The 14,491-nt window shown below is 43.4% G+C and overlaps 1 protein-coding gene, 1 long non-coding RNA gene and 1 pseudogene across 2 annotated transcripts; 2 read left to right on the top strand and 1 right to left on the bottom strand.

Moving 5' to 3' along the window:
* Positions 1–2,461: 2,461 nt before the first annotated feature.
* Positions 2,462–2,688, top strand: LOC117187450. Its single transcript, XR_004472129.1, has 2 exons — positions 2,462–2,593; positions 2,646–2,688. It is a non-coding gene; the product is annotated as an uncharacterized LOC117187450 (long non-coding RNA).
* A 5,211-nt stretch (positions 2,689–7,899) lies between these two features.
* On the top strand, positions 7,900–10,500 carry LOC117187448 (THO complex subunit 1-like). The gene is made up of 5 exons (XM_033390144.1): positions 7,900–8,074; positions 8,145–8,828; positions 8,886–9,172; positions 9,233–9,535; positions 9,597–10,500. Exons 1-5 carry the CDS (start codon positions 7,994–7,996, stop codon positions 10,396–10,398), a joined length of 2,157 nt encoding a protein of 718 aa, XP_033246035.1. The 5' UTR covers positions 7,900–7,993; the 3' UTR covers positions 10,399–10,500.
* Positions 10,435–13,769, bottom strand: LOC117187449 (annotated as a pseudogene).
* Between the last annotated feature and the right edge of the window lie 722 nt (positions 13,770–14,491).

Here is a 14,491-nt window from a genome sequence, read left to right as displayed (position 1 = left end):
TCTTCATAAAGGTTTTCGTCTACCTGTCTAATTTCGCCTGTTCTTTTGAAAGGGTTCGTTACTTTCGACTTAACTAGAGGTGACTGTTTATAGCGGGTATCTACCTCATACTCTATGCGGTTTTTATTTAATTGAGTGATTTTATTGACTTTATTTAGTTGGGTGTCATAATCAGGTGAGCCTGCATAAATGAATATATCAGCTGAAGTCCTATTTGTGGTATTATGTTTGGTTTTATGATTAGAAGTATAAAGAATTAATTCAAACTTCGTGAATCTATCTTCTGGATTATCCTCGCTAGATATTATTCTTAATTTTTCATTTACTGTTTTATGAAATCTTTCTAGGTCAGATATTCCATTTTTGCTGGAAGTGATCTCAATTTTGACGTTTTCCGCATTCAGCCATGCTTGCAATGCTCCGCACATAAAAGCTGAATCTTTGTCGGCTTTGATTTAAATTGGTTTGCCCATCTCGTTAAAAACTTTCATGATGGCTCTTTTTGTCTCTAACCAATCACGACCTTTAACTTCTACTAGAGTGGCAAACTTAGAGTATACGTCAATGCATGATAGGAACTGTTGGTTACCTATCATATAGAAATCCAGGACGTATTTTTCTCTGATATTCAATATCTCTGGTGTGGTTTCGAATGCCAACTTCGTATTACTATGCTCTGTTTTGGCAATATTACAAGTAGGACATTCGTCTATGATGTTTTGGATTAGTTTTTGATAATCCGGGTAATAGTATTTTGCCCTAAACCAATTGATTGTTTTCTCAATCCCAGGATGGAGTAATCCTTTATGATTTTTCAATATTGTTTCTTTGAATTCTGCATAATTTTGAATATCTAGGAGTTTTGTATTTTGCTTTGGTTATGTTGTTAGCATTAATGATTTCTAAATAGGCCTTTTGGAAAGGAGGAAAATCTATTTCGTTATGGAAATATAATGCGCTCGTTTTGGTGCATAAATATTCCTTTATTATATCCTTTGCTAGGGTGATAGTCATTTCCTTATATGTGACCTTGATGATCAGTTTGTGGAAATAGCGATCTGTTTCTACTTTATCTTTATTGCCTTTTATTAACTCAATTTGCCGATTGTAATAGTTAATAGGTCTTTCCGTGATGGCAATGTGATTGAGATTGTCTTCCTGTGCGCTATGTTCGGTTGCACCAACGCTATTGGAAGCATCTCCAAGGAGATTTTCATTAATCTTTACCCTTGATAGGGCATCCGCTACGTGATTTTCCTTGACTGGTAGATATTTTATTTTAAAATCAAACTCATTCAGGTTTATTTTCCACCTTTGTAATTTCATATTAGGCTCCTTGAGGTTGTTCAACCAAATCAAGGGTTTCGAATGTTCTGCCGAATAGGTATGAACGGAAATACTTGGTTGCCCATACGATCGCTAATAATTCCTTTTCGATGCCTGAATAATTGATTTCATGTTCATTCAAGGTTCTACTTGCGTAGCAAATTGGTTTGTGGTCTTGCGACAACACCGCTCCTAATGCAATGTTACTTGCATCGGTTGTTACCGTGAACATTTTGTTGAAATCTGGGAATGCGAGGATGGGGTCTGAGGTGATAAGTACTTTCAACTTTTCGAAGGCCTTTTGCTATACGAGGGTTGCTATTTATATTTCGGGAATGGGCAATACTAAAGCCAATACGTAAAATCTGGCAACGCCATAATAAACTTTGTCATTTTTAAGCACATATGTACGTACAACGTTTTTATGTACAATAGGTTTTTGTTTTGTTCACGATCACTTAAAAAAAACAATTTGGCAAAAAAATGGAAATTTCTCGAGAGCGTTTTCGTTGGATTATTTTTCACAACTTTCGACGTGGATTATCCCAACAAGAATGTGTTGATGAACTTAGTTCTTTATATGGCGAGAAAGCACCATCAAAAACGACAGTTTATCGCTGGTTTGCAAAGTTTAATAGTGGTCGTAGTTCAGTGACGAATTCCGTGAAGGTCGCCCAAAATCGGTTGTTGTGCCACAAAACATCGATGGTGTGCGTGAACTGATAGTGCAAGATCGACATGTGACATATCGTGAGATAGAGGCATCCTTGCACATTAGTTCCACTTCAATACATTCCATTTAACATGAACACTTAGTTGTAAAAAAGGTTTGCTCTCGTTGGATACCCCATAACTTATCACTCGCTCAAAAAAAGGCTCGTGTCGATTGGAGTAAGGAAATGCTTAAAAAGTTCGACCGAGGTGCTTCAAAAGATGTTTATAAAATCGTGACAGCTGATGAATCATGGATATATGCGTATGAGCCGGAAACTAAACAGCAATCGACCGTGTGGGTGTTTCAAGATGAGCAAAATCCAACAAAATTTGTTCGAGCACGAAGCACTTCGAAGCAAATGGTCGCCTGTTTCTTCGGGAGAATGGGTCATGTGGCCCTCTGTTCCGCTAGAGAAACGTAGGACTGTCAATTCTGAGATGTACACGACCATTTGTTTGCCGGAGGTCTTCGGAGACATTCGCAAAACCAACTGCCGAGCACGAATCATTCTCCATCATGACAATGCGAGCTCGCACACATCTCGACAAACAGGTGAATTTTTAAGCAGTCAAAACGTCGAATTTATGACTCTTCCTCCCTACAGTCCTGACTTGGCACCCAATGACTTCTTTTTATTCCCTAACATCTAAAAAAAACTGCGTGGTCAACGTTTTACGAGCGCCGAAGAAGCAGTTGAAGAGTTTAAAAACCATGTTTTGGAGGTGTCTCAAGAGGAGTGGAAAAACTGATATGACCAATGGTTCAAGCGAATGCAAAAGTGTATTGATCATCAGGGGGAATATTTTGAAAAACAATAAAACCATTTTCATTTAAAAATTGTTGTTCTTATTTCCTATTCCCGAAATATAAATAGCAACCCTCGTATTAGCGAAATTGGGAATGAATTTCCTATAAAATCCACATAAACCTATGAATGATTTTATTTGTTTAGTCGTTTCCGGTATTGGAAATTTGACGATGGCAGAGATCTTGCCTGGATTTGGTACTATTCCTTCAGTAGTGGCTACATGGCCTAGGAATTCCGTTTCTTTCTTCAGGAATTCACACTTATCCATTTGAAGTTTGAGGTTTGCATCTCTCAACTTTCCAAAGACCCTTTTAAGTGACAACAAATGTTCTTCCAATGATGTGGAATAGATAATGATGTCGTCTAGATACACAAGGCAATCTTTGAAAATTAAATCTTCTAACAGATTGTTCATGCATCTTTGAAATGTGGCGGGGGCAGTGGTTAGCCCAAAAGGCATACGAGTGAACTCGTAATGTCCATGCTTAGTGGAGAACGCAGTTTTTGGGATTGAGCTAGGTTCCATGGGTATTTGATGGAACCCTTTTGCTAAATCGATTATCGTAAAATACTGACATTTACCTAGTTTGTCTAGGTTTTCATCCATTCTTGGAGTTGGGAACTTGTCCTTAATTGTTATTTCATTTAGACTTCTATAGTCTACTACCATTCGGTATTTTTTCTTTCCTGAAGCGTCTATCTTTTTCGGAATCATAGATATGGGCGAGCAGTAAGGAGAATTCGATTTTCGAATTATTCCCTGCCTGATCATGTCTTTGATTTGCTGGTTTACCTCCTGATCATGTATCTAAGCATATTTGTATGGTCGTCTGTAGACCGGGTCTTCATGTTGAGTTTTGATTTCGTGCTTGATTGTACTTGTGAAAGTCAAATTGTCACCTTCTCTGTACTGCACGTCTTTAAACTCGTATAACACCCTTTTAAACTCTTTCCTTTCCTCATCATTTAAGTGATAGAATCTTCATTGACTATATTCCCTCAATTTATTGGCCAGGGCGGAAGTGAAGTATTGATCTCCCTCTGGAGATGTGTCAAGGCACTTATGTGCGATCTTATCTTCCTTTGAAGATGGATCAATGCACTTGTGTGCGGTCTTGCCGGATTCAATAACTTCTCCACTCTGAATGATTGGGTACGATCTTGCTCCTATCGTTACATTTATATTTCTGTAATCGATTGATCTGTAATCTTGTTCTGTACTTTCTTAGCTAGAGTCTACAGATGTCTACAGGGTCAATTGTACGGCCTAGGTAGTTGGAACGAAAGCACCTCCAAAATATGCCTTTATCTAGATGTCAAATGTCACAGAATTTCTTGCGTCATACTTATTCAGATCAAAAATATTGTAACGAATGGGAAATCAAGTAGGACGACTATTTAGTTGTCATGGCTTTTACTAGAAATAGTCAGTCGGAGCTCACAGTTTGCTTAGAACGGAAACCAAATTCTCTCAGTAAAAAGTCATTAATAGAAAACAACTCTCTCAACCCGAAAAACAAACTCTTAGAACCGTGACAGTATTTAAGTATTTTTGAAGTGTTTACAAAATTTGAATCTGCTTCAACATGGCTGACTACTCCTTGTACCCAGAGGAACGGGAGAAGCTGGACAATTGGCTCCAGCAATGGGACATCAAACTCGACTACCGATGTCGCCACCAGTTCCGAGATGCCATGCCCGTGGCGAAGCTAGTGGAAAAGATACACAATAACCTTGTGGATCTCAGCATCTACAAACCCTGCACCAGCGTGGCAATGATGCGAAACAATTGGAAGATATTCAAAATTCACGTGTTGGATGGACTGAAGATAGGCCTATCCGATACGGATTTGGAACACCTGGCCCTGGGCACCGAGGGAGCAATTGATCAACTTCTCTTCTGTATAATGTACACCCAGTACGAAAAGCTTTGAGAGGATTTTACGAGTAGGTTAGGGATTTGTCCATTCGATATAATAAATTATTAGTGGGAATTACTAGAACGAATTCGGTCATTACATTTATCTGCTCATGACAAGAGGCACTAGGTATTTTTGAGATTTTGCAACACTGTGTTTACGTTTCGAACCAAAGCAATAAGTAGCCCCTTTACCAAAAGGTTTAATCTGCGATTCTAAACGGGACTTAGGATCCACAAGTTCTTCAATGTTTAAGACGTTAGCCGTATTGTCTTTTACGCTTGATTCTATTCCCCCCATTTCGAAGGCTGTCATTCAATTTTGTAAAATAATCTTGATTCAAAGAGTTTTTGAAATTCTTGACATATTACAGGACAGCATTATGGCTGTTACTACGATTTGAGGAACAGAAACCAAACAATTCTGAGTTTGTGGATCATAATTATGGTTAAAATTTGGATGATAATTTCCTACATTTTAACGTTTTGCTTGCTGTGGTTTTGGATGTTCTTTAGTTATGTTCCTTGCTATAATATTGGTTTCATAAAGGACTTTCTGAATTCGTTGATCAATGCTGCTTTTGGCTTGTACCAGGTGTTCGGCGGTACCATTTGAGATACACATTGTGCCCGCCATTTAACTGTTCTTCAATGGCTCCTAAGATGATTCTCTGTTGACGGGGTGCTTCTGTTGAGTGTATATACATATATATTCCGTAGCTCAAAAATCTGATAATTGGTATCGTTTTTCGTCTTGGCCACTCTTTTTTTTATCGGAATGTATGGGGTGTTTCTAGATTGGAGTATGGGAACCAGTTGTTTATCCGTAATTTTGATTCTAAAAGAAATAGAAATATGTAGTCCTAAGTGATAAATGATCCTAAATAACAGATTAAGATAAAATCAGAAGAATGTATGTATAGACATACCCAGATTTGAAAAGCACCTGTTTAAGTAATGTTTTAGAGTAAACGTCTATTTATTAATATAATGATAACTTTATTGAATAATTGATAATTCAAGTAATATAATGACTACATATTTAAAGCTAGTGATGTAATGAAAGCAAGACAAGCACATATGTATCTGTTGCTGCCACTCGGCGGATCACTAAAGCCGTATCCTACCCAACCTTCCCGATGACGAGCCAGCCCTCTGTTGCCGGCTACGAAGCCCGTCGCTGTTCGGCATAAATACTGACCTTGCGCCTCATGTGTGCTCCCACAGACGATGAATCTGTTCACTTGACAAGATTGCAGAAAATCACTCCACACAGTGGCCAATTTTTATCCTAATGAGAGTGTCGACTCGACTTCCTTGGTTCTTGGTCTAAAAGCTACAAGTGGGTCCTTGTGAACAGTTCTTATCAACGCAACTTGCCTGACAAGTTCGAGTGTATTAGACATTGAGCTAACGTATCAGATAACAACAATCTGTTCCAACAGCTTTACTCGTACCATTCAAGGATCAACTTTTCTTGTGTTCAAGGAATTCCCGATCGTTGTAAGCGATATACGATTCGACGCTGCAAAAGAGATCGAGGAAAACCAACAGAACTAGAGATACCAAACACTTCTCTGCAAACGGCATGACCACCAAGAAAAGTTCCTTTACTGACAACAAAATAGGATGAAGTCAGAAGGTTGATTTACGCCAAGGAACACATAGATTTGCCATGGAATAAACTAAGGGCAGCTCGGACGAGTTCAAAATAGTTTTCTATAATGCTTCAATAATGACTTGGGTGAGTTTTTTCTTTCCTTTGGTTGGACCAGTTTATGGGCTAAAAATGTAATGGATTATCTTTTATAGGTTAAGACATTGATGGATATGATGGATGCTACCTTCTGGCCTCGGAAAAAATAGGCGAAACACACCAATAAATCTGCCAATCAACTTTGGCAATCTTTGAAAAGATCCTACAGTTCGATTTCTGTAAAGAAATGCCAAGATTGGGCTAAAATTAACTTCCAATACTCGTATATAAAGGGCACTCTCAGGCAGTATTAATTAACAACAGTCTCTTGTGAATTATCTTAAGTTTTTGTCGTTACCACACGCTGTAATTATTTTAGTTACTTGGAAAATGAAAATCTTTTGGGATAGATATTTAAGATGTTTATAATTTAATAAATAAATAATACATATATGATGTAGTATAATATGCCACCGGCTAGCGTTAAGTAATTTCATATGAAATATTGAACATTAAATAATGTGAAAAAATTCAAAGCGTTTGCACTATATTTATTTTTTGGTGCAAATTATTTATCAAATATGTTGATGAAAACTTTTAAAACCCTAAAAGTACATAGACTTTTATGAATATGAGTATCTTCTCAATTAGAGACTCTTGCTCTGCAACCAACAGGTAAACGGGTGAGGGAAAATAATGAGGAAGACACATTGAAGTCAGCTAAATGGCTTAATTGAAAAAGAAATCATTTCAGAGAAAGTACTACATATATGGGACGTACTGTATCGTAATAGTACGGCAGTAACTTTGTAAACTCTTCAGATGAACTATATATATATTTTCATGCTCTTCAAAGCGCCCGCCAAAAGCTAACGGATGCTAACGGATAACAACGCTATGTTCTATGCGCCAAGCTCGTTTTTCATCGGTATATTTACGGATATGAGATGGTATTTTGGTATATGTTGATAATTACATAAAAACGTAGTTAATATGTAACGTGTACCGTGTAAAAAATTAATTTTATGAATATTGTTGTTGACTTTTTTGCTTAAACCTTATTTTAAAAACAATCCGATAAAGATAAATTAACCAGTCTTGTACGAAATTGATTTATCAATCGGATTATACGATGTGTTCTGGGCTTAAGATTCCGGCTAGCTAGTAATATTCAACCGAATATCAAAAAAACGAGGATCATCATTTTTATTAATTAATGAAAAAATTAACCCATTTTGTTCCATTGCGTGTTAAAAAATACCCACGAAAATGATTCAACTTATAGAATTAAAACGCAGTTCAGCAGAAACTTACCGTAGTGTTTCTTTTTGAAAGGAAGTAGAAAGGAATATTTTTCAAGGAAAATCTACAAGCACTAAAGTTGTTCCCCTGTTTAAAAATCATTTTTTTAATGGTGGCCTAAAAGTGTTAATGTAAACTAGTTGGCAGGGCTGTTTCTGTACTGCTGTGAAAACAATATTTTTTATATTGTTTCTGGGCTATAATCGTGTAATTCTGTTTGGAAATAAAATGAGCACGACTGCAGAAGCGACCGTCAAGCCGCCTCCGATGAAGTCAGCAAATTACATTGCGCTCCAAACAGCATTTGAGGTGAGAAATCGAGAAAGATCGGCGGGAACGAAACAGCGAACCGGCAATATGAAATCGCAAATATTTACAGAATGCCTTGGAAAAGGCCATCAAGGACAGCAGCGTGGAGATGCTTGTTAAGGAGTACAACAGCTACACTGCCAACTCCGAGCACGACAAGCGTCTGCCCATGGACCATGCCTTTCGAGTGCTCCTCATGAAGCGCCTGAAAGACGACGTCAAGCAAATCGGTGATCTGGTGCGTCTCTCTGTGGAAGCCACTCGGGCTGAAATCGTATCCAACACCATTCCCGTAGTACTCCTTATAGACACTTTCGATATGGTCACCTTGGATAGGTGTCAGGAGATCTTTAAGTTTGTGGAGGAACTGGTGGATGTGTGGAAGGAGGAGATATTCTTTGCTTCTTGCAAAAATAACATATTGCGAATGTGCAACGACCTTCTGCGTCGCCTGTCCCGTACACAGAACACAGTCTTCTGCGGTCGCATTTTGCTCTTCCTCTCAAAGTTCTTTCCGTTCTCCGAGCGGTCTGGCTTGAACATTGTTTCCGAGTTCAATTTGGACAACTTGACAGAGTATGGACTGGATAGTAAGGATCACGATGACACTGACAATAAAGAGCTTGAGGACACTGCCGAGGATATCCCCCTCAAGATTGATTATGATCTGTATTGCAAGTTTTGGTCGCTTCAGGACTTTTTTCGCAATCCCAATCAATGCTACGGCAAGGCGCAGTGGAAGATGTTTCATATGGTAAGTGACGATCAAACTGTTGGCTTTGACTGGCTTGTACACGATTATTCTTTGCAGCACGCGGACAACATACTTCAGTCATTTGCCAGCTTCAAGCTGGAAGACGTGCGTCCGAGCAACAGCGAGAACGGCAGCGAGGAAGATCAGGCGATGGATGTAGACGATGACATTGTGGATGCCGCAGTGGCATCCACCGTGAGCAAAGCGAACACCTTTTTTGCCAAGTTTCTAACCAATCCCAAGCTACTAGCACTCCAGCTCTCCGATTCGAATTTCCGGCGTGCCGTCCTGGTGCAGTTCCTCATACTCTTTCAGTATCTTCAAGTCAGCGTCAAGTTTAAAATGTAAGTGAGCGAGGCTTCAGCAACGGGATACTTGAATAATTTGAGCATGTTTGATTTTAGCGACAAATACACCTTAACAACCGAACAGGCTGAATTCATTAAAGACACGGAGCCGCGAGTGTATAAACTTCTGGAAGAGACCCCGCCATATGGCAGGCGCTTTGCCCGAACGGTTCACCATATGCTGGTGCGCGAGGAGATGTGGAACAACTGGAAGAACGAGGGCTGCAAAGAGTTCAAGAAGCCGGAAGATCCTCCGTCGAACGACGAGGACAACAAGCCTCCTCCCGCGAAACGACCAAAGCGTCCACTCGGCGATTCCCTGCGCGATGCTGCTCGTAATGGCAAGTTTTTCCTTGGCAAGTACGTACACATCCCGCTTCCTTGACTTTCCGGAATGAAAATCTGAGAAATTCTCCCTTAGCGAGAACCTGACCCGTTTATGGAACTACTCGCCGGACAACTTACAGGCCTGCAAAAGTGAGCAGCGCAACTTCCTGCCCCTACTGGAAACGTATTTGGAATCGCCTCACGATAAGATTGACCCAGCCTTCGAGTGGCGTGCTCTGCGCTTACTTGCCCGACAAACTCCCCATTTCTTCACTTCGCCTTCGCAGCCGTCTAGCAAGATTTCCGACTATTTGGAGCAAGTGCGCAAGCGTCTCATACGCGACAGAGAGCCCAAGCAAAGCGCCCCGGTATCCAGCAACGCATCAGAGCAGAACAACGGCCTGGCAGCAAAAAGGACACCCGCAGAAAGTGAGCAGGAAGCGGCTATGGCGCTGCAAGAAGCAGAGCCAGAGCAGGATCTCGAGGTGGAAGACACAGATCCCGTTGTAGAGGAAGTGGAAGAGAATCCGGGCCATGAGAAGTCATTGATGGTCACCGCCAAGCATATCGAGGAGGTGGCACCGCTCATTGGCGAGCCCTGGATGAAGGTGGGCAAAAAGATAGGATTCACCAATGACGAACTGCTGTTCTATCAAATGGAGAATGCCACCGCCAGTGTTGCCTGCACGAAAATGCTGTGCACTTGGATCTCAGAAGATGACGATGCCACGCTGGAAAACTGGGCCTATATGCTTGAGGGCCTGGAGATGAACCAGGCGGCCGATGCCGTAAAGGCCATCATCGAAAAAGAAAAATCTGGATCTTCTGGAACGACACCCACTGTTGAGCAGTCGCAGCTCGAAGATGACAACGATGTCGAAGTGTTATCCGACTAGGATGACCCAAAGCCGCCCGCAGTTTTAAGTTTAGCATCGTTTCATTCATCAAAAATTCCTTTATCACAAGTAAACGTATGGGCATGTTCATAGTCGAACCCACCTCTTGGTCGTCAGCGCTTCTTCATAAGAGTGGGTCCGTTCTGGCGCGGTTTGTTGTGTATCATGGTGGCACATTTTGGTATATGCCGCTCCGCAGCCATTTGATTGAAGCGTCTGCCGCAGTGAGGACACTGTATGTAGTCGGCATTCTCCGACGGCGGTGGCGGTGGAAGGTCACTCAGCTTGCCGCCGCGAGCCAAATGCGCCTGCATCTGCTTCGCAGATCGTATCGTCTGTATGAACTCCTCGTGCTTCTTGCGCCAGTTGCTTTTCTTTACGCCCGTGGACAGGCCCTTTATCTGGGCGGCACTGCTGTACGTGGACTGAGAGCGAGTCTGCTTATTACCCTTCTTGGCGGTGAACTTCTCCGCCTCGGTGCCGCCCACACGCTGCTTGGAGGCATCGAATATCTTGCGCTTGGTGGTGATGGTGCGCTGGCACACAGCCTCGTGCTTGCCCAATCGATCCGTGTTGAAGTGCCGACCGCAGTATCGACTGTAGATTTTGCTTCGGCCTGAACTGGATTAACATGGAATCAAATTTGAACAACATGAATATATTTTTTTGTTCGGAAAATAAAGGCAATGTGGGATGGGATGATACTCACCTTTCGAACCAGTGGAGGTGACTTGCGACTACTTGCGACTGCTGCCCCCCGACTGGCCGGTTGGGCCTTTGCCCTGGCCGTTGCTTTTGGCATGGGACTCCTCGGAGGAGTGGCAATGAAACGACTGGTTGCCTCCGCTTCACGCGGTGGCGTTTTTCTCGTAATCACAGGCTTTAGCCGGTTCACAGTTCCCGCCGGATTGTACTTGTTGTTGTTGTTGCTATCACTGGTCAAGCGTTTGTTCAAGACTGGCTTGTCCCTTAGGCTCATGGCGGAGACATCTTTGATCAGTCGTTAAACTGGCTGCTGGCTACGAGCGGGCTGCGACGGTGGCGTGGTAGCCCCACCAACAATGGGCTTCAGCGGATTACTTCGATCGATGCCAGCTCCGCGGCGCCGCTCATCGAACATTTGGCGTACTTTCCCATTGCCTACGAGCCTGGACGAAACAGCGCTGGGGGCCACAGTAGCTAGACCATTGCCACTAGTCCTGCCCGCCATTAGGTTTCGGCGACGCTCCTCCTCCGCCTTCTGAAATCGCATCTGGAAGAAGAATTGCGAACAAATAGAGAGATTCAGATTCAGTTGTGTGCGGGAGTAATTTTTGTTTTATTGGATGCCCTCTATGATGGTTGTGACCTTACAGGTGCCGAAGTGCTGTTGCCATTGCCATTGCCATTGGCATCGCTGGGTGGCAGGTGACTCAGCGCCTCGATTAACCGCCTGGCCGCCCAAGATTCATTGAGCTTGAGGGGCAATATGTGATCGTGCTGGAGGTACTCCGACTCGAGCCCGTCGCTAAAGATGGGTATCTGTTCGTCCTCCTCCGCTTGCAACATGCTCGGCCAACAGGCGCGTGTCAACTGAGGTGGACATTAGCACGTCCGTTTCCCCCGAGTGGAGTCATTAGGTGCACATGTGTAAGCTTGTGTTTTTTTTCCCCCCCCGCTTCTGTTTCTTTTAGTGTTTGTGTGGGCTGTTGTTTGCCTGTCTATTCCGCGGGGCAAACGATGCGGCATGCGCCCACTTCCCACTTCCCGCTCGGAACAAATCCGTGCCCACCACTTACGTGCCGCCAGTACATAAAGCCCCGTGCCACACGACCCGCCTGGGCAAAGGTAACTTTGTCCGTAGCTGGTGGGCCAAAATAGTTGTTGGGGCTGGTGGGCATGCTCCGCCTTCGCCTTCGCTCCTACTCGTATTTCCCTATAGATAAGGCTCTTGCTGTATTCCTCTTGTTTCCTGGTTTGTAGTGTAGTGGCCTTCGGGACCGACCGGCCATGGCCATCGTCAAAGGAGAATACTATAGAGAGTCTTTTGTGTATCGGACACTTACGAAATTCTAGCCAGCCGCTGTCCTTTTGTTTAGCCTGCTTCTGCCCCTTCCTCGCCTCCTCCTCGCTGTTGTTGTGCATGGTGTTGCTGCATGCCAATAGCAACAACAAAAAAATCAATGGCTGCAACGGCCACCAGACGTTACCATGGCTCACGTGGCAGTACAGCACTCACACACGGAGCCAGACACGGACACACACAGGTACACATTAAATGGAGGGAGCGAGAGCTAGTTCGGCATTTGTTGAATGCAACAAAGGAAGCGCTCAGGTGACAGAGAACCTCCCACGGGGGACCGTTCCAATCAGCGATTAAAATCGCGCGCGACCAATTTTCCAAGGTAAATTATTTGATTGATTGATGAATTGATGGATTGTTGGACTGTTTTTCCTATGCTGTGTGTGTGATTGGCTGAGTGTGTTTAATGTCAACCCTTTATGGGTATTGAGGGGCTCTCCTAGGATTTTCTAGTGCCGCCTACGCCCCCGGGTCTGCCATCAACAGATGGCATTGAATGGAGAGCCTTTTGTGTCGCGACAAGAGCACCCATTCCCCAAATACGGGGAGGCACTAAATTAATTGGCTGGCTTTCCGCTGGGAAACTTCAGAAATAGAACTCCACCGAGCTCGAACCATTTTTGGAAGCGTCACGGAAATTGGACGGAAAGATCTGGCTGCTGATTGGTGGATGATCATGGCCAAATGGTTGGCTAATTGTGGCAGCAAATTAGTAATCACAAGTGGCCGGGATGCGGCCTTCCTGTGACGAGAACTCTTACCCGCATATCGCCCAGCTTTGAGGGCAGGCCCTCTCCGGAACCGTTTGCAGCCATAGCCAAATATAGTCGGATGGATTCGATTCGACTGGTGGTGAGTGGGCAACAGACAAGGCGATGACGCGAGTAAGCCGCTTGAACGCTTTTGTTACCGTAGACCCGGCTTAGACCGCTTAGTCCAATGAGTCATGCGAGGTTGTCGCACTGCCTGCAAAGAAGCAAAAGTCAGATTGGAGAATTACGATAGTCAATAAAAGTCGGCAGGAGGCGTGAATGAAAACAGGGTGCAAACAGTCGCCACAGATCGTCGGATAATGCAGTGCGTGGGCGACCAGACTCGGATCCAGATCCAGACCCAGACCCAGACTCACACCCAGCTCAGACTCACAGTTGTGGGCCGATGGCCACACCGAATATGGCTCTTCCAATGAACACTCCAATTGAATCGAATCGAATTGAATTTCAAGCAATATGCGCACCAAAAACGAGTGAACTCTAATGAACGTTCGAAACGATTAAAACTGAATCTAAAAGTATGGACCAAAAACAACTAGCAATGTTTGAAATTTATCAATGTATATTTGTTTAAGCGATATTCAGCCGAAGCTATTTATTTGTTGTTAATTTCGGAATGCAAACTTATTCCATAACCTGTCGAGCAAAGCCTGCTGGGTGGGGCATCTACCAGCCCCTCCCCTACAAGTGTTATTTCAATAAATATTCTGACTACTACTGAGTATTTCATCTGGTTTTAAGGGCATAGAGCCGTCAGTATTGCCGCCCACACATGCTGTTCCCCTCTCGACTTCGCTCGCAAAACTAATTTATGTACATTTCTGCTTTTTGGCACACGTCGTCTCTTGCTGACTAATTCCAACTCTCGGCTCTGTTTGCTCTGTCTGCGATTTGCATACGAGAACTCTTCCAGTTATGGCCGAAATATACTTACCAGCCGTGAGTGGGGACAGTCCTCCGGTTGGCCTGGCCAGAAGGCACGCGAGTTTGTTGACACACCAGCGAGGGGAACTTTAGAGCCAGACCTCGAGAAGTGGGTCACCGACGAGGGGACAGGACAGCGCAGGACAGGGCAGGATAGGACAGTGGCTGGGGTAAATGGCCAGCTGCTGACAGCAACTACGCGTACGCCGCCGCGTTGGCCCACTCAAGTCGTTTGAATTTTAAAGAGGTGCCTCGCTTGGGCACCGGCTCGGCTCGGCTCGACTCGACTGTTTGCTTAGAAGTTTGCGCGCTAACTGAGACAAGATTCTGAATT

The sequence above is a fragment of the Drosophila miranda genome, chromosome 2 (assembly GCF_003369915.1).
Source record: "Drosophila miranda strain MSH22 chromosome 2, D.miranda_PacBio2.1, whole genome shotgun sequence".
In the NCBI taxonomy this organism is placed as follows: Eukaryota; Metazoa; Arthropoda; class Insecta; order Diptera; family Drosophilidae; genus Drosophila; species Drosophila miranda.
This window is presented reverse-complemented; position numbering and strand designations above follow the sequence as displayed.

Coding starts and splice junctions, on each gene's coding strand:
- LOC117187448 (XM_033390144.1), top strand. CDS start 7,994: ATGAGCACGACTGCAGAAGCGACCGTCAAGCCGCCTCCGATGAAGTCA. Junction 8,829..8,885: donor AGTGGAAGATGTTTCATATG/GTAAGTGACGAT, acceptor TATTCTTTGCAG/CACGCGGACAACATACTTCA. Junction 9,536..9,596: donor GGCAAGTTTTTCCTTGGCAA/GTACGTACACAT, acceptor ATTCTCCCTTAG/CGAGAACCTGACCCGTTTAT.